The following is a 20,102-nucleotide window of genomic DNA, read 5'->3' as shown; positions in this document are numbered from 1 at the left end:
ATTTTGGCATTTCTTTTGGCCGTCCCGAAGGTTTGGGTCATGTTCAAAACATTCAAGGGGTATTTTTGGACGGTGTTCGAAGTAGATTTAAATGACCAACTACAATAGTGGTCAAACAATAGTCCTTTCATTCCGGCCAATTCTGCTTGATTAGAAATAAGTGTGATGGGGCTTTAGATGAAAGCTTAAAGGTACCTCAAAGCTTGCATAGCTTTAAACAGAAATTGAAAACATAGATATTGCTTTTCAAATAAATTTCACCTCAACATTGACTGACTTGCTTCTCTTGTTTCTGTCTCCCCCTCTCTTTCTTCTAAACTTCAGCTACATGTATTTAATTCTTATTTTTGTCCAATACCGTACTAATGATATTACTTTTAATCTTTTAATATGTGTCTTTTGTATTTAGTCTTTGTTACACATCTTATTTGTCACCTTGTAATTGTTGAATTTGTGTAGTCAGTCTAAACGCTGCTGGGTAAATTCTGTATTTTACTTTATGAAACACAATCAATCATTATACTATATATATTTTTTAGGGACCTAAGAAATATTTTAATTTTTGTTGATTATCCACTTGCTATAGTCCAAGATCATCGCATCAATCCTATGCTGAGTATAAGAAGAGTAGGAGTCAAACATCAGTCCACAACAATGGAATAACACTGGTCCAAAGCTTTCATTCTAATGGTCCATCAGCCAGTAGGAGTCGTCTTCCACCTATAAACACCCCTCCAACTAGTCCAAGGGACCATGTAGACAGTGCATTTAATGGACATGATAGGACTAGACCATTTAGTAGCAGGGAGGGTAAACCCATGAGGCAAACCTCTAGTAGCGGTAGTGATCCTATTTTTCCTGATAGTGGTAATGGATCCTTAAATGCAATACATTCATCACCAACACCAGTTAATGATGTTCCGATACTTAATCTTCGATCTGTGACAAATACAAGTTCAGATAGCAGTCTTGGTAAGTTCATGTTTCAGGAACTAACATTACACATTTTTTAATAGATTCTTAAGTGTGTTGATGAGGTTACAATTACTGAAATAAAAACCATGGCATTTTCCAAAGAACCCTGTTGAACATTGAAAATAATATCTAACTCATTTAGAGATACTTTATGAAGTTCATGAATTCAATTATTGCAAGTATCAAGTTAATAGATAAGTTTACTATAAACAGAGGTTGAGTTTTTTTTCTTTACTAGTATGAAGTCAATCATAAATTGATTTAATGAATTTTCAATTGAGTTACTAGTTGACCCTATTTTATAAGAGAGATTTTTGTTAAGATATTCTCTTATTTTAAATAAAAAAATTCAATAATGATTTGCAAAATGTAATGTATAAATGAATATTGATTTATTTGATTGATTTCTCTCCATCATGTTAATATTGATTATTCATGGGAAATGAACATATGACTGAAATTTATGTTTACCAGTTTTTGATAGATCTTTATCAATTGATATAACAAGAGAAGGGATATAATCTAACAGTAGGTATGATTTATGTTAACTTATTTTCTTTGTTTAGATGGTCTAGACCTTCCTCCATCTATGCGTGACTATGATTTAGAGATGGAAGCCGTTATGAGTGTTAAATTCCCAGGGTATACTTACTCAACTCATGGCTTATCAAGACCCCCTACTCCAGACCAACAGGATGTAGTTAGGTACATTTATTTATTGATTTCTTCAGGAAGCGTTATTAATGAAATCTAAGTTCTTCAGAGACAGTATTGGAATCTACCTTCATGAAGTATTGCTTTCCCCTCAAGTACATATTTTCTTGTTTCCTTTCCTTCATTTGAAACGATAAAAGATGGTAACTTGGCAAGGGTAATTAGTAGCATGGATCCCTTGATAGCTATAGGGCATTGGGCTATTGTTGGTTCAAATTTGGCATCAATTTTGAATTTATTTTACTGTAATACTTTGTTTATTCATCTTGACAACTACTCTGACTGTTAACAAACAGCAAATTTGTATATGATTTTGAAATAAAGTATGAAATGTTGAGTTTGACATACATGGAAGGTTTGTGTGCTTACAAAGTTTATATGTAATCAACTTATGCAATTCATATGATTTATTTTTGTATGGTTGCCTTTGTTAATATGTACAACTTAAATTCAGGGCTTAGTTATAATCTCTAAAATGTGTCCTGATTTAAAAACATATGGCATTAAAATAGCCAGCAGTAGTTTTAGTACATACATGTAGTATTTGTAATAGTTGTAATATTATAGGTATGGGTATATTGATTCTTGTTTTGAGCAGCCTGTATGATATGATCAAAAGTAAATTGTATATGTTGTTTTATGTCAATTTTGATATTTGTAACCAAGCCTTGAATTTTTACTGTATAGATTATAGTCCTTTTTGTTTGTTTCTTTAGATATTATGGTTTGCTTGAAGGTTCCATAGAAGATTCTTCAGTAGCACCCCTAGAGACAGAATGGATCAAAGCAATGTATAACTTTCTTCCTGCTAGATTAAAGACAGAACATCTTAAGAAGTGCATGAAAGAAGTCACAGAGGTAGTATTCTTTCCTAATATTTCATTATTCGAAACTAGTAAAAGGTTGGATATGTAAAGGCAATAGAAAAATTATTTGAATGGTAATATTTTATTCACTTGTGAACTGCAGACTGTAGATCAAGTCACTATGTTACATGTATCTAAAAGCCAGAACTATATACAGACAGTACAGTGTTGTGCCTGTGGCATGTACATTCTGGCAATGAAATGTGTATCATTGAATGGAAGTATTTCATCTAATTTGGGGAGGTTTCAGGAAACCTATTAGGTGGCTTTTCTTTTAGATCCCAGATCACTACTAGATTGCATGTTTCATTCATCTTATTTGTACAACTTTCTATTACACAGGGATTAGCACTAGTAGGTCTTCTATTGACTACCTGTGAGGAGCCTAGCAGTCATATATTACAATGTCCATTTGTCGGCTCCCAGGGCACTAGTCCTTCAAAAATACAACCATACCAGAGTATAACAATGCATCCCATGCTTGCTTTTGTTACTTTAATGGATGTTTGAGTGCTGGCATCTATTTTTGGCAAAGGTACTTTAAAAAAAGCCCAAATGAGCATGACAAATTGAATTGTGTGACCACTGAAATGGAATGATGAATTAATTTATATAAAGGAAGATATGGAAAAATGATAATGGATGTTTGAGTGAAAGAAAATACTTTTATCAAAGGTGTTTTTAAAAAGAAAAAAAGGGTAGTTTTTTTATGACAAATTGAATTAATCGACCATTGAGATTGATGAATTCAAATAAAGAGAACAAATTTTATGTGCATCAAGGGGTAGTATCTCAAGTAGTGTTTTATGTTAATGGCTAGACGAAGTAATGTCTTTAGAAAATCACTGGCACTCTGAAATTAGTAGGTGTTGATGTCACATCATATTACTATCCCATTGGATACAAAGTTATGGCATCTTTGTTTTTTCAATCTTTTTATTTTAGATATATTTTTGTCACCCCCAAATGTATAAATGTTAAGTGTACCCAGCGTTCTCGCCAGTGTATAATACGCATGGTTCAAATACCATGCTTGCGGAAATGGAGACCAAGTGGAACCATGCGTAAAATTTCAGCGACATGCGTGGAAAAATTAAATGGAAATATTCAGAAAAAAATAATACACTCCATGAACTCATCTTAGTGATATCAACTTCATTTATCGGGTTGCGCCAAAGTCCCACCAACTTAAGACCACTTACAGGCCTACTACGGCTAGGAAAGTGGCAAGGCGCCCAGCTAGCTCGCGGCTGCTATTGCGGGCATATGACGGCACGGTACGGTCGTTCCGTTGCCTATTCCCCCGTTTGCCCCGCACATCACACCGGCTATGCTCCATGGTGAAACGTCAGATCACAGACTCACACAAAACTTACATGTCGATCTACACGCCATTACGTTGTTTGGTGTTGGAACACACAGTCTTAAATCACTAGGAAGTGTCTGTGATATATTTTGCATTTGTGTATGTGCACGAAAGCCACACGCATGCGCTCAGCTAGCTCAGCGAATTAAGTTGGATGACGCGTCTCGACTCTATTGACCAACTCCATTACATATCACATGACCCTCAATCATGAACGCTGTTTTGTTCCGAAGTTGAATGCATTTCGTGATTTCCCTTTTCTCGAAAATATTTACAATTCATAAGCTGGAAAGCTGCACTTCTCTTTCTTTGGACTGAACGGCAAGTATCTGTGCATTTATGTGCATTTGTGTGGGCTTAAAAATACGCCACAATGGGGCTTCCTTAGCGTCTCTATTTGATGAAAAGGCCGTCGCTTCCGCGCTCCACCCTCCCGCACCCAACCCCCAGGAGTGGCAGCACAAGTCCCCGACATGGGTGAATTTTTTTCTGGCGAGAACGCTGAGTGTACCTGTATTCACATAAAAGCCTATACCAGTATGCTGGTATTTTACCCTTTCACGAGGAATTCATGATTAGAATGTCATGAAATATTAATCTTTAACAAGGCTCATCAGTTTTGAATGACAAATAAGTGTGGTCTTGCATAAATTAGCAAAATGGATGAGCCGTTGGATGTTTTTAGAAATGTTATACTGACTAACATGCTGTAACAGAAGTACTGCAAATTAATGGTAGGTCGTATGATAATGATGATTAGGATGGTAATGATGGTGGGGATGATGATGATAAGAATTCTATCATTAGATATGGTGATGTCAAAGTATTTCTTCATCAGTGTTCTCTGATTTTGATTTTCATTAATGCAGGAGGCAAGATCTGTTTATACAGAAAGCATGAAGAAGGGTATTTTGGACTATATCCTGAAAGACCCAATAGAACAAGAGAGACTTGGTATCCCCATGCCAACCAAACATTCTAATTCAGCTGGTAGAGAGTGGTATCCATGGAGTGATGCTGTAGATGATGCAAGGAAATCCATGGAGAATTATCTTTATATCACCCATCCTATCATGACTACTATACTGTACAAGTGGCAGACACAGTGAGTTCACAATGTTATGATACTGATATATACAATGGATTTCTTCTTCGTGGGTGTGGATAGCCTTCCTGAATGGAGTTTCTTAATAGGATATAGTTTAATTAGGAATTGCCAAAAGTAAAGTTTTCACAAGACTACTTGGCAGTCAGACTGAAAGTGGCAATCAATTATATGCTATTAACAGGCATTTCATTTCTTCCCAAACAGTTCTTGTTAACTAAGCCAATATGAAATATGAAATAACATTGACCAATGAACATCATTATTTCATGTTGAATTTCATTCAACAGATTGACCAGTAACCTGTCAAAGATATTCTTTAAGATTTGCAATTGATGAATTACTTTTTGTTGTAGGACTCAGAACTGTCAGTATATTTTTCATCTCTTATCTTCTTTACTTTTTTCTTATGATGCTATTTTAAGTATTTTATTACCCCTATTTCTCATCTTTTTCTGTGTTAACAATCCATACTCCTTTCAGATAATCTTGACCCTGTTTTCTTATCTTTCTCCCAGATATGCTCATCTTAGGATGTTAGATAGGCTTGGTATAGAAGAGATAATGCCCCTGACTCCTGAGGCTTTCCTATATCATATCAAGAATACTACCAAACAAACAAGAGAGATCTTAATCAATGATTGGCTGGAGGAATGTGCCAATATGATTGATGATGAACGAGATGAGATTGAAAGATGGATGCCAGAGAGTTCAGTAAGTATTTTACTCTCTGTTTCTTTTGAATATATTTATCTAATAACTACAAAATACATTATTACTTCTAGTAAAGTTAGGATGTAAGTTATATAAATTTTATGTGACTTTAATGGAACTGTATGAGGTGAAGAAATTATGATGGTCTGCAAATTGTAACTTACGTTGTTTAGATGTAAGCATATTAATGTAGAGTCACCAAAGAGGTTCTGACTTGAATCAACTCTGCTTACTGTGTTCGGAAGAGACTTTGCTGTACCTCTCCATAATTTTTTTAACATTTTGTTTACCAACAATTACAATGAATTTGTTTTTATTTACACAATGCAGGATGGTAGAATGGCTCAGATGGATCATTTCTTCAGGTCTGTTTCTACACTGATGTCACTGTGCTTGAGGAGTTGTGTAGAGAAGTCTATTCATGATCTTGTAGAATGGTTTCAACAGTATGATGCTGGAAACTATTATGATTGTGATTACAATGATTCTGACCTTAGCCTTCCAACCATACCACAGCCTCTCAAGATCTCCATGGTAATTGATTCATAACTGATTCATTATAACAGTGATACAAAATGATTTTAGAAAGATTGTTTATTCACACAGGAATTATTGTTAATTGCAAAGGTACAAGTATGTTACATTTTTTTTAGGTTATAAAGTTTTTTTATACGATTTATCAGATATAAAGGATTCAAGAAGCCACTTGAATGTGATCTCCCTACTTAAATTATTGTTGAATTTATGATAGCATTATAAAAATCAGTTTGTTTAGTTGTCTCTGTATTCAAATTTTGCCTCTAAATCTTGTACACAAATATAGAACTTGCCAACATGGCAGATGTTAGATTTCATTCAAAAATGGATAACCTTGTCAGCTTGTAGAACTTTGCCTCATGGCTTTACTGTATTGTGTACTCATGTGTGTGGTGAAACCAGAAAGCTTTTTAAGTGCCATCATGAAGATGCATTAAATTGTTTACCATTAATGCAATGGTTTATTTCCATTCCAGGGTCCTGAGATGTCTAAGGTATCCTGTAAATTCACCCCAGACATCAATGGTGTTGTTGACATCATCCATCAATGTATCCAATGCATGGTAGATGGTGTGAAGGGAATCCATAGGGTTGAGAATCATCTCTTCCATCGTGTAGATGCTATGGCCATTACTCATATTCCTACTGTCAGAGATGATGAGGAGGTCATTGGGAGGGCAAAAGAGCAGGTCAAAGAGGTCATCTTACATAACTATCATGGTCCAGTCAGGTTAGTTGTTTCTATTACTGACTAGACTAAAGTAATAGCTAGAAGCCCAGGGGGTGTTTCACAAAGATGTTGTCCAATTATAAATCACACATAAAATGCTGCGTTGTGTATGTGGTACTCATCATCACTTTGTTTAAATCATAGGTTAATGGGATTTTGTATTGAATATCATGTGTACATTGGCACAATAGTCAGACTTCAAATTTTTGTGAAACACCATCTAGTTCCACCTTCGTTGCTGAAAAATACTTCTCTGCTGACAGAGATATGCCTTCTCCATATTGGCTTTCACTAATATTATAGGACTCTGCTATATTCAAGATCAAAGGATCTATTTACAAATTTATATATCTTCAAACTATAAACAAGAGATTGCAGTCCTAACATACTGTGTATTTTCCAGGATTATTTCAACTGTTTATGTTTGGATTCACACACTTACAATTATTTTCATTTTAGTTGATGCTATTAACCCATTTCTGGCTGGATTTTGGTTTTCTCTGTACAAAGTGTTATGAATTTATGGAATTCATTAGTCAACATGTTAAATGATAAACATTGTATTGTCTTATTGTTACAGGTTTAAGATGGTGTATGCTCCATATGCCTACCTGTTGAAATCCTCCTCTGATTCACAGGTTGAGAAGTTTGTAAGTAAAGACCAACACTTGAGGGACTATGTCAGAGAGATTGAGAAACTCAAGAAGATGGCTGCTGAAGTAGGTCTTTTCCCTCTCAATGTTCCCATGCATCTCTTCCAGTTGGATTGCACAGATATCAATAGTGTAAGTAATGTCATCTTATTTTGGGTAGATTAGAAAAATTGTTCCAATTGATAGGCGTATAGAATTGTGAATTTGATGAAACCAAGCATGTTGTGTATGGAATATTAATGTCATAACTAACTCATTACATTCAGTCAAATTGGCCCATTTCTTGAATACTTTCAACTATGGAAACTTCGCCATTATGGCATCTATAATGGTAACCTTGATTTAGATTGACAGCTGGGCCCTGTTACCATGGTGTTTGACATAATGGCAAGGTGACCATAGTTATAAATCTTTATTTAATGAGACCCAGATTGAATTATCTGCAAAACACCAGTATCAGTTATTTAAAGATGGGTATACATCCACCAGGCTGTTTTTCCATTGACCTTGCAAGTGCACCTTGCTGTAAGTGGTAAGAGAACTAGATCCAACATTCAACCACAAAAGTAGTCTAAAAAATGATATTCTCTCAGTAAAAATCATGTTAGTACCCATTTTCACCTATGTGTAAAATGTGGAGGCAGGATGAATCATAGATGTAGAGGGATGCCATTTACACAGCCCTGTATCTCTGTCAAAGAGTTACACGTTTCCCATGGTTCCTTTTCAAAGGTATTAGAAGTTGTTGCAGATAGTGCTTTCTGTGAGGTATAGATTGTCCTAGTTCAAGTAACCATAATTATATAAACTACAATAATTATTTCATTTTTTTCTTTACAGTGGCTGATTCTGAGATCAAGAGATTTAGCTGACATCATGATAACAAACATCATTGATACAAGTCGATTGTTCAACCGTGCAATATGTGGTCAATATGATCAGATTGTAAGAAGAATTACCACTCAGTCAGAGACTACCACTCAGTTAGTCAAACTTCAGGAATATGTAGACAGGCTGACCACTGGAGAACTACTACAACTCAAGGTATAAACTCTTTGTTTTTTTGTTTAAAAAAATCTTACATTATTAAAAAATGCTGTTTTAGAATAGAAGTATTTGAAAATAGTGTTGTTTGCAATTTGAATATTTCTAAATGTATAGGAAAGAGTCATGTCATTGAATTTTGGATTAGTCTGTTCAGTCAAAATAATTGCTACTATTTAACTTTCATACAGAAAAAGCTTGAAGTAGCTGCAGGAAACCTGATCTTTCTAATGGACTACGCATACTTGAACAAAGATGATCTGATGCTGAATGACCAAACATTCACTTGGCCAGATAGAATCATGCCTATCATCAGAAACAGGTCAGTTCTGATACCATTTTACATGTGAATTTAACTGATAAGTAAAATAGTGTCAGATGTTGTAGTCATATGCAGCTTAAGTTTATTCAAATACACAAAATTCAGAACATGCTGGAGCAAAAAAAAATATATCATGTTTCTTTTAATATGTTGATTTTTTTTCAGAAATTGCTGGAGCTTTCTTTGCAATGCTAAAGATACCATATTATAACATCATAATAGCAGTGGTATTTTTAGGTCACCAACTGCAGAGGGCAAATTGGTTTATTTGTAAAGTGTCTGCTTTTTTAACATAAGATTGTGGGTAAAGTCCACCAATTCCGTAAAATAATCAACCTTTTTGTACATTTAACCACCATTTTTCTCAAGTTTTACTTCACTTCATAACCTGACTAAATCATGGCCATTTGACAGCGTTACAGACTGTCAAGAACAAGAAATCAGAGACAGAAAATTTCATGAAGGTCTCATAATATTGGGTCGGAGGTACATATTTTATGGAATTGCCAAGGAGAAAACATTCTGTCCATTGGAAAGGATGTTAAACGGAGGTTGAATGCAGAAGAGAGTTGTCACGTTTGCATGTTTAAAAAGCCTCTGTGCTATTTATATTGAGTAGTCCACCTGCGCACTCCCAATTACATCAGAAGGAGAAACCAAGCATTCATAGTGATTTAGTTTGCTTGTCACCAAGTAATAATAATAATGAAAACAATGCTATTGTAGCTGCTACCAGCTAACAACTCGATGGAATTGGTAATATAGATTCGTATTGTTGATTGTCATGATTCATATTGAGGATTATTAGGTGGTCTGTCGTTGACAGATCACCTCTTAATTTCGTCAGAATTTTCTTTTTATTATTATTTATTTTTACGGATTTTTCTTGTCGCCAAGTTATCTCAAAATGGACTTGGTCAATTTCATTGAATTTCATGTCATCTATAGGATCTGTCATGGACACGTCAAAAAAAGCTTTTCAAGGTCATCAGGTCATGATGACGTCATCTACGCGCCATTTTGTAAAATTCTTCATTTGATCATATCTTCATTATCAATTATCAAAAATTAACAATATTTACATGACATCAACTTCATGTCAAGAGTCAACTGTCAATGTCATCAAAGGTCATCTAAAGGTCATGACGCGCGCGTACGCGCACGTCGAAGGTAAAAACATCGTCAAAATGACCTATAATTTTTTTTGGGTACGTTTCAGGTCATTTTAAGCATTTCAAAAATTTGCGCGCGCGCACGTATGCGCGCGCGTTTCCGCGCGTTACACCTTAACGCTACGCAGAAAAACCGTTTCTTTTAATATCATTGCATTGCTAATAAAATTCTGAGCAATTTGATACCTTGATCAACCTTCTACAACCATTAATATAGAAATTAACACCCATTAAAGTTTGCAGCACGTGTGCGCGCGAGCTCTCACTATAGGCCATATATGGGCAAAAACATGCCTATTGAAAATTCACTGTAGCTCTTTAAATAGTCCATTGACCCCCAATTTTTTTTTCATATATCGATAGAGTATGAGTTGTAGATTTGATTTCATGTCATCAATGTCCCTAAATTATATCGTGACGTCATCAAAATGGCGCCTAAACTAAAAATGTCATTTTTTCAAAAATGACGTCATCAAATTTATGCAAATTTGGTTGTAACTTCTCGAATATAGATCGTTTTTCGCCCAGATTTCGATATGTTGTAGGTTAGAATGTACTCTTTCTCCTCAGTTAACATGAATATTCGTTTTGAGAAACGCATCATTGCGTAAAACAGCGATGAAAAGAGGCATGTCATTTTTCCTCATTTTGCGTGTAATCTCTATGGGACATGACTTTTTCTCAAAACCAGATTCGACATTCCTCTATTTCGTGAGCCATATCTCCATTTTTTCTTGTCAGTTTTCTTTAAGCTTTTAGTATGTTGTAGCTGAGATTCTAAGCTTTCGCAAGTGTGCCCTTCATTTTTTGATCAGATGCCGAAATCATGCCCGTATTTCACTTGCAAAATTGGACTTGTAATTCTCAAAATTGCTTACGTGTATTCTCTATGGGGAATATCGTGGCTTTGACTGCTTCTTAAAGGGTGCGGGTTCGAGTCCTGGGGTGAACAAGATGAATTTTTTTTTTCACTTTTTTTTTCTTTTTGCCACTTCTTACATGATCCTTTATGATAATTTAAAGGTATAAAAGTTAAAATTTAGCAAGATAAAACAGATTATGATTACTTTTTTTCATATCACATGTATTTTGCGTGTAATCTCTATGGGACATGACCTTTTCTCAAAACTAGATTCGACATTCCTCTATTTCGTGAGCTATATCTCCATTGTTTCTTGTCAGTTTTCCCTGAGCTTTTAGTATGTTGTAGCCGAGATTCTAAGCTTTCGTAAATATGCCCTCTATTTTTTGATCAGATGCCGTGATCATGCCCGTATTTCGCTTGCAAAATTGGAATTGTAATTCTCAAATTTGCTTACGTGTAATCTCTATGGGGAATATGCTAGCTCAATGGATAACGCATTTGACGTGTTCGTCCGTATTGCTGACGTGTAGGTCCGTGTTGCTGACGTAGTGGTCCGTGTAGCTGACGTGTAGGTCCGTGTTGCTGACGTATTGGTCCGTGTTGACGACGTGCTCTGCAGGCATGATCCGTGTAGATCCGTGTGAAGCTGCCGTGTTGATGCCGTGTTCACAGTCATCTGGGGCAAAACTATCCCGGACCTCCCCGGATCATGCCGGCATTGCCGTGTTGATCCGTAAGGTATAATCATCTATCTTGTATGTATCTGTTTGAAGATGTATGTCTGACGATTGCCATCACCACATCAATAATCACATTTAGTAATGGTAAAAACTTATTCTTAGGATGTCTACGATCAAGATTATCAATGATATCTAAATGATTTATTTCATACATCAGCCGACACTGAATGACAAATCATGACAGACCACCTAATTCGTCCGCATGACGAATTAAATTCTAGTTATTATTTTGTTTTCTCAGTGAGATGAAGCTTCAGAAAGAGCATGACTATGCTGTATCTAAGCTTAATGATTGGCAGAAGAAGTTTGCTGTTCGTATCAAGGATGTTATGGATCAAGTGAAAGCATTTAGAACCAAGGATCGCATGTCAGAAGCACAGGATTACCTGGATAAACTGATTGATATCCAGCTCAAACTAGATGATTTCTATGCTGAGGTGAGTACTATCACATGAATTTCTTTCAGGAACTGTAGTAACTTTGATGGATTTTTTCATATTTATTTGTTTTACACTGAAGGAATGTATAGCAAGGAAACAAACCAAAATCATCTAAGACATTTTCTTTTGATACCTTTTTTATTTTCTAGGACCGTTTATTCTATTGTCTGAAAGCCATTCAAGTTTTTTGGCCGAAACTTTTGTATGGGAAGGAAAGTATAAAATTCAAGTTTTTTTATTTGTTATACATGGAAACCAAGTAATTTGCTGCCTTACCCCATTTTTACAGATCAAAACTACAATCATTTACGCAGTGAAATCAAAATATCTTTTTTGAATAGTTGAGAAGTCAATTAACAACAATAAAAGATTCAGCATGTGAAGTTTCATCAGCAGGAATATTTATCTGAATTTTTTTGTATCCTCAGTTTTGTAAATTGTTTCAGGAAGAGAAGAGCTTTGCGTGTTTTATTTTGTATTCCTATGGTGTGATATTATTTTCAGAAAGGAGCTGTGAACCAGGAGCAGAAGTTACTTGATGTTGGTCATATCAGCCCTTACCCTGAACTAGATCAGATCAAGGAGAAGAAAGAACCATATGATAAACTATGGAATGCTGCAGTCAAGTTCCATCATATGTATGATAAATGGATGAATGGACCATTGCTAGATGTTAATGCTGAAGTGGTTGAAGATGAGGTAGGTTAGAAGGCAAAGATAAGGATGAGGCTAAAAGTATGTTGTATATGAGGTAACAAAGATGATGGTAAGAGGTGAAAAAGGATGATGGTTGTGTAATGAAATTCGTATTCCAGTTCAGATTAGCTTCTTTTAAAGAGTGTGATTGATTTAAGTTAATGTTAACAAAGAGCTAATGACTTCATAAATAATATTTTATCTGGAATTTATGTGTTCAAGGTGTATATATCCATAAGGGGATGACTTTAATGGTTATTATTATTAAATGGACCAAGCAGCAGACTCATGTTTGCTTACAAAGGAACAGTGTGTACATGTTCTGAATATTGAATTATGGCATTGCCTGATTTCCATAGCTTAGAAAGTTTTGATTCAATCATTACCCTTCATTAGATGATATTGTAGATGATGAGGTCATGTGACTTTTGATTGCTATTGATTCCCCTCACATGCAGAAGTAAATGATCTATAGTTTATTTCCAACCTATGTCCTCTAGATTTTCATTTGTAAATGCATCTTTAGTTTATGCTATTTGTAATCTGATTATCCACAATGTTAATGCCTTGTCCCTTTAGGTACAGAACATGTGGCGTACCAGTTACAAGCTGACCAAGGTATTTGCACACCCTGACATGATGGGACCAATGAGGGCAGCAACCACTATCAAAGCAAAGTTAGAGAAATTCAAGATCAACATGCCTCTTATTAATGCTCTTTGCAATCCTGGTATCAAACAGAGACATTGGGATATGATGAGTGAAAAGGTAGGTTCATACCATTTTGATATTAGATTTTGAAGTGGAAGATGAGCATGATGTCAGCTCCTGGATACACCGCTTTTTTCATTGTATCAATTTTGAGCCATTTGATCCAGGAATATATTTCAGAGCTGCCACTTAGTAGAATTTTATTCTATTTAACAATTTTTGCCCTAGAAATAGGATTTTTGAAACTTGAAAGAATGGTGATTTTTTTTTCAAAATTTGAAAGAAAAATAGGATTTTAGGCTTGAAAATATGATTAAAAAAAATAAAAAAAATTGATTCTTTTTCACAATTAGGTTAATAGCTCTGATATTTATGTCAAATCAAATCTTGCATAAGTGTAAGATTTTGTCTGCATTTTATTTTTGTTAATATAAATTTTTAATATTTTCTTTGTGAGTTGAAGGGTTTATGCTTAATGACAAAGCTTGAAATTTGTGAAAAGTAATAAACTAGATTTTTGCATTTATAGTACTTACAATGTAGCAGCACCTGGTCAAAGCAGTTTATTTGGGATGAAGAAATGCATGGCCAAAGAATCTAAATGAAATACTGATGTGTCAATGAATTTCATATTAGTCCTCAGAATATGCCATTTCTATTTTGAAATTGTGCAATTAATGCTCAATTTAATAAAAATCTTGTTTGAATAAATATGAAATGCAGTGTTCGTACTGGAGGATAGGTTGATCTCAATGGTTTTAGTGTACAATTAGCCCTCATTATTATTGCTCAATTTTATGGGTTGATTACATGTTAGGTTGGTTTCAACATGACCCCTCAAGATGATACACCTTTGGTTGAAATGCTTCAGATGGGATTAGAGAAATACTTAGAGGATCTATCAGAGATAAGCTCTCAAGCTAGCAAGGAATATGCCATGGAGAAGGTCAGTATCCCTTCATTTCAACCAAAAATTAGAACTCTTAAACATATATCAGTTACATCAACTTTGTGAAGGTAGTTTTATGCACAAATTGGTAACTGGATAACTCCATCATTCAGTATTGCTCTTTGTCAAACAAGACAAAAAGAAAAACACAACTTGTATATTCCAGAAATTAAAACAACCAAAGAAAAATTTTCAATCATTGAATCAATTGATATCAAACAAGACAAAAGAAAAACACAACTTGTACATTCCAAAAATTAAAACAACCAAAAAAAAAAATTTCAATTTCATATATAAGTAGTTCTCCGTGGAATGATTTACCCATTGGTATTTAAACAAACCCATCTTTGTTTTCTTTTAGAAGAGCACTTGAAGAGCTCCTATTGAATGAATGAATGAATGCATGTATGAATGAATGGCAAGCAACTTAAGATTATTGTGTACAAGTTTTTTTTATTTATTTTAAACTTCAAGTTCTGTTCAGTTCATGTCATTCTTGTGTGATCTTTTCGCCTAATACCCCCATTTCACTAGAAAGGCAATCATGGCAACCTTGGCGATCTGTGTAAATCCCAAAGCCTAGCAGAATCTTCCTCGAATTCTATTTTTAGCCTGCAAGGCGATTGCACTGCAACTTCACTGCCACCGACCTGCACTGAAGGCGATGGTAACACGCTGATAGTACGATGCCGCCGCTCTCTTGCCACGATTTGAGGCAGATGTAATGCGCTGCTTCTGTAATCAAAGCGACCGTACAATGAGGCTCATACACTAATTAGGACCTCGCTACGGTGGTGCTATGAATGGAGCGATTGTGTTAAGGTAATGATGAGCTCTTGAAACGATTTCAAGCAATCGGCATATTAATCGCGGCACATGAGACATTCTTCAGTCGATTGTCAACCTCCGACCAAGATGGATGTCCAGAATTCGGTTGGACTTATATACACGTACCTTAGTATTCTACAACATCAGTTAGAAGTTGAATACGCTTCTCCTTTGAGCAGCCTTGGCCATTAACAGTCTCTCCTTCATTGATGTGTCCTTGTAATCTTGCATTTTCTTGTTGTAGATGACCGGATTGTCAATAAGCCATTTCGCCATACTTTCCTTCTGTTCGCCATCAAGACATGTGAGCGTCTTTTTTCTCTTTCCAGTTGGCTCAGCAGTAAGATTTTCCTCCTCCTCCTCCTCTTCCTCCACCTCCTCTACCACCACCATAACCTCTTGTTCTTTCTCTTGGACCGCCAGCCTAACAAGGGTAGCTTGGGCAGCTTTCCCTTCTTTGGTCCTTTTTCTGGGAGGCATGTTTGAAAATGTTGTGCCACTTTTAATGCGCTTCTACTATGCTTTATGCAGTGGTGCTCCATTACAGCTACGAATATGTCATTTGTAATACACTCATGTGTCGATTGTGATGCGCTTTAGCACCTATGTGCTCTCGCTATATAAGTTTTGAACATGTTTAAAATTTTGTGGCGACCAGGAAGATGGTGGCGATCCTTGCCGCTTCAGAAAAGATCAAGGTACAATGGAGAAGATTGAGAAGATCAAGCTACGATATACCACGCTTTGACGATTTTTGACTATCACAGTGGAATCGCCATCTAGTGAGATGGGGTGTTAAGTATTGATTTTGGTTGTATCGTGGTTTTGACTCCTCTCCCGTCATTGACTTTATGCCAAAAGGCCCTAACTCTAATGACTTTGTACAGTGATAGTGTCCTCTTTGCAGTAAGATGATAGTATTATTTTCATGTATTGTGCTTGATAAATAAACAAAAAATGCTTATAATTATTGAGAGTGAAGTAAGGAAGGTGCAGTCATACCATTTGTTAAAAATGTGAATGGTTTTCGCAATGTAAAGCACATTAAGCTTGATTCTGGCTTGTCCACACACAATATATGGAGATTGACCCCATCCTCTAGGGGTATTTCAGCAGTATGTTTATAGCATCAAGAGCCTCTGTAAACAACTTGCACAATCCATCTATCTGTGAAAGTCAAAGATATGCACAAGATTCAGTTTTCTAATGAATATTGGTCAAGAAGGATATTGATTTTAGAATATTTGTTTATTGTTGACAGGCTTTGTCTAAGATGAAGAGTGATTGGGAGGCAGTACACTTTAGCTTCACAGGATACAAGGACACTAACCTCTCAATATTAGGAGCACCAGATGATGTACAAGTATTGATTGAAGATCATGTAGTTAAGACAGCTACAATGAGAGGATCACCATTTATTGCTCCATTTGAGGCTGAACTGAAAGAATGGGAAATAAGACTGGTAAGATGGGGGATACATTTAAATTCCTCAAGAATAATCATGCACTAGCTGTAATAAACCATTTTAAATGATTGATTGGTTGATTGAATGAATGAATGATTAAATGAAATAATGAATTGATTGATTAAAAGACCATAGAAAAAACCGAACAGACTAGTTCTACTTGGTTGCTTGCATTTCATTTAGGAATAATGTGGGTGTTAAATGATAAGATTGTTAATCATATTGATGTTTGTGTCAAAATAAAAGCATATGACAAGTACACTACTATCTAAAAATGGCTTCATGTGAATTAAGGTTTAAATGATCTTTGCAGCATCGTATTAAAGACATCTTGGATTCATGGCTGAAGGTACAAGCAGCTTGGTTATACCTTGAACCTATCTTTGGCTCAGAGGACATCAGGAGACAGATACCTGTTGAAGGAGAAATGTTTACTACTGTAGATGGACATTGGTATGTATACTCTCACCACAATGCCAACTTTCATTTATGCTGTTACCAATATTCCTTTGAATGATTTGCCTATTGTTGATTAGGCAGTTAAAGTGCATGGGTCATGTTACACATTGAGAATTTCAAAGGATCTTGCCCTGATAGGGAAAATTGAGGGAAAGGAGGAGTATATGAAGAAGTAATTAGAGTGAAAGAATAAGGAACAGGCTAGGAATTGAAAATATATAGAATGGCATCATTGCACAAATCAAACGATGTGGGAGAGTCTGAGTGACTGAACAAAATTCCTTTCTTTCTGCCATTAGAGTTCACATACAATCTCAATAAGGAAATTCACAAGTCTGCACTGACCATCAATCTGTCTTGGATTTTCTATGTGGAAAACTCTGATTTCAAGCTGAGAAGTGTTTTCAACCAATATTTTTTGTTTTTGTAGGAGAGAGATCATGCACACATCAGTGAAGAACACTTTGGCTTTAGTAGTGACCTCTCAGAAGGACATGTTAGAGAATCTTCAACATTCTGAGGGACTCCTTGACACCATTCAGAAGGGTCTCAATGACTACCTAGAGAAAAAGAGGCTGTTCTTTCCAAGGTTAGTACTGCATAGTAAGGTTAGCAATTCTTCAGGGTAACGATATGGGTGTCTAGAATTCTCACTGAAAGAGAAAAAATACTGACAGCCAGTCAGATACAATGACGGTAGGAGTCTATAACATTCGTTATTTGAATATGACTGCCAAATCCCTAGATCAAGTGAACTTTGTTTTACTCAGTGCTGTTCATCTTTCTAGTTTGTGATATTTGTTATAGTAACTGTTAGCCAGTTATTTAATGTCATAGGTAGATAATGGTAATTATTCTCTCAGAATGTAAATTGTTGATAGATTTCCAATGGAAAAGTATTTTAAAACCAAAATGATGTAGGTTGTGCTCTCGTGGTTTGAAAATATAAGGTCTAAAGCTATTACTTCCTTCACTAGTTTGTGAGCTACTTTTAGGTAAAATAAATCAAATCACAATTCTTTAGATTGTGTTCCATATTTTACTCAAACATCAATGTTGATCCATCCAAACAGGTTCTTCTTCCTATCAAATGATGAGCTTCTGGAGATACTATCAGAGACCAAAGATCCTCTCAGGGTACAACCTCATCTTAAGAAATGTTTTGAAGGTATTGCTCAGCTGACCTTCACACCAGAGAAAGAGATCATTGCTATGGAATCAGCTGAGAATGAGAGTGTAGAGCTTTGTTCTCGTATCATCCCTGCTGATGCTCATGGCCTGGTGGAGATGTGGCTTATACAGGTCAGAATCATTCTACATGAAGACATTGAACAAAGAGACTTTTATATCTAACAAACTTCTCAAAATCAAATGTAACTTAGATTGTCAACCAATCAGGGTCATGCACTTAGAATTTAGATGTACTTTTTGTAGTTGCATTTTAAAGCACCACTTTTAGCATCATATCCAAGATATTTATATCTTTAAAGTCATCCAATGTAGTCAATAGTATACTTCCTCTGCAGCAATGATGTTTTGATGTTCGCATTCATATTTTTTGTTTCCTATGTAATCCTTAATTTCCTTTACTATTCATACATCTTTTCCCCCCTTAATTTTTGTGTTTTGAAACATTTGTAATAAGTCTGTCATTAATTTTTTTCTGTTATGCATTTATTTCTTTAGTACTAAGGAATGCCAGAGCAATTACCCTGCTGAAAGATGGGTTTACACAAATTTAGTCAGAATATCGATTTTAGGATTAAAGACCACCAACATTTTTGCTGTTCAAATATCTTTAATATGAATTATCAATAAAAGCCTGTAGAATAAAAGCATACCCCAAAATTATATTGGTAATGCCAACATTGTAGCTTTCTTTATTTTTTGAAGCCACATTTTCTTTGTTGTGTTGTGTTTAGGTGGAGGACCTTATGAAGAAGAGTTTAAGAGATGTGAATGCCAAGGCAGTCTTAGCTTATCCAAAGACACCAAGGAAATCTTGGGTACTCAACTGGCCTGGTCAGATAGTCATTGCAGCTAGCTCTATATACTGGACAGCTGAAGTCACCAAGGTATGTTAAACAAAACAAATCAAAATAGGAATTTTAAAAGAAAAAAGTGTGGTCCTCACAAAACAAAATAAAGAGTGGTGTATTTTGTTCTTGTAAGTACCTATCAATGGTAATATATATATTCCCAGTGATAGATGTTATCCTTTTTACAAATGCTTATGTGGGACTTCATCGTACATACAATGTCCCTCATATCTCAATGTGAATATGTCGCAGTTGGTTAAATTACTTAATTAACAAAGTATATAATGGGAAAAAGCTCATGCTATATTGCACATTGGAATATAAGTATTTTGAAAACTGAATTATGTATGAACTGTTATACAGGCTATTTTGGAGAAAGATGGTCTGAAGAAGTACCTTGCAACCTGTAACCGTCAGATTGAAGAGATTGTTGAGCTGGTGAGAGGAAAGCTGACCAAGATGGCACGTATCACTTTAGGAGCTCTTACTGTTATTGATGTTCATGGTAAGTCAAGCCTTCAAAATGAATTCAGTATTACTTTCTGAAGATTGCCCTAGAATGACAGATGTTTGTAACTGATAATGATAGTAATAATAATAATAATTGTCATAAAGATGATAATATTCATAATAATGATAATGATAATTTGATTTTAGAAGTGCTAAATTGACTCTGAAGTGTGCTTGGAGAATTAAGACAGGGAATAGAAAC

General features: G+C 35.3%; 1 protein-coding gene across 19 annotated transcripts in view; it reads left to right on the top strand.

The window, feature by feature from the left end:
* Positions 1-20,102, top strand: part of LOC121410272 (dynein heavy chain 3, axonemal-like) — a 106,613-nt gene that overhangs the window by 26,992 nt on the left and 59,519 nt on the right. For all 19 annotated transcript variants that reach the window (XM_041602238.1, XM_041602245.1, XM_041602237.1 and 16 more), the window contains exons 5-24: positions 587-972; positions 1,542-1,680; positions 2,406-2,547; positions 4,791-5,026; positions 5,545-5,740; positions 6,071-6,274; positions 6,754-7,007; positions 7,588-7,792; positions 8,501-8,704; positions 8,896-9,026; positions 12,045-12,240; positions 12,748-12,942; positions 13,519-13,707; positions 14,468-14,596; positions 16,689-16,889; positions 17,206-17,345; positions 17,782-17,940; positions 18,425-18,653; positions 19,274-19,426; positions 19,754-19,895. In XM_041602238.1, coding sequence (XP_041458172.1) covers positions 587-972; positions 1,542-1,680; positions 2,406-2,547; positions 4,791-5,026; positions 5,545-5,740; positions 6,071-6,274; positions 6,754-7,007; positions 7,588-7,792; positions 8,501-8,704; positions 8,896-9,026; positions 12,045-12,240; positions 12,748-12,942; positions 13,519-13,707; positions 14,468-14,596; positions 16,689-16,889; positions 17,206-17,345; positions 17,782-17,940; positions 18,425-18,653; positions 19,274-19,426; positions 19,754-19,895 — 3,830 coding nt within the window. The remainder of the gene's footprint in view (positions 1-586; positions 973-1,541; positions 1,681-2,405; positions 2,548-4,790; positions 5,027-5,544; positions 5,741-6,070; positions 6,275-6,753; positions 7,008-7,587; positions 7,793-8,500; positions 8,705-8,895; positions 9,027-12,044; positions 12,241-12,747; positions 12,943-13,518; positions 13,708-14,467; positions 14,597-16,688; positions 16,890-17,205; positions 17,346-17,781; positions 17,941-18,424; positions 18,654-19,273; positions 19,427-19,753; positions 19,896-20,102) is intronic.

Source organism: Lytechinus variegatus, chromosome 3 (genome assembly GCF_018143015.1).
Source record: "Lytechinus variegatus isolate NC3 chromosome 3, Lvar_3.0, whole genome shotgun sequence".
NCBI lineage: Eukaryota > Metazoa > Echinodermata > Echinoidea > Temnopleuroida > Toxopneustidae > Lytechinus > Lytechinus variegatus.
The sequence above is the reverse complement of the archived record's forward strand: the minus strand, read 5'-3'. Positions and strand labels throughout refer to the sequence as shown.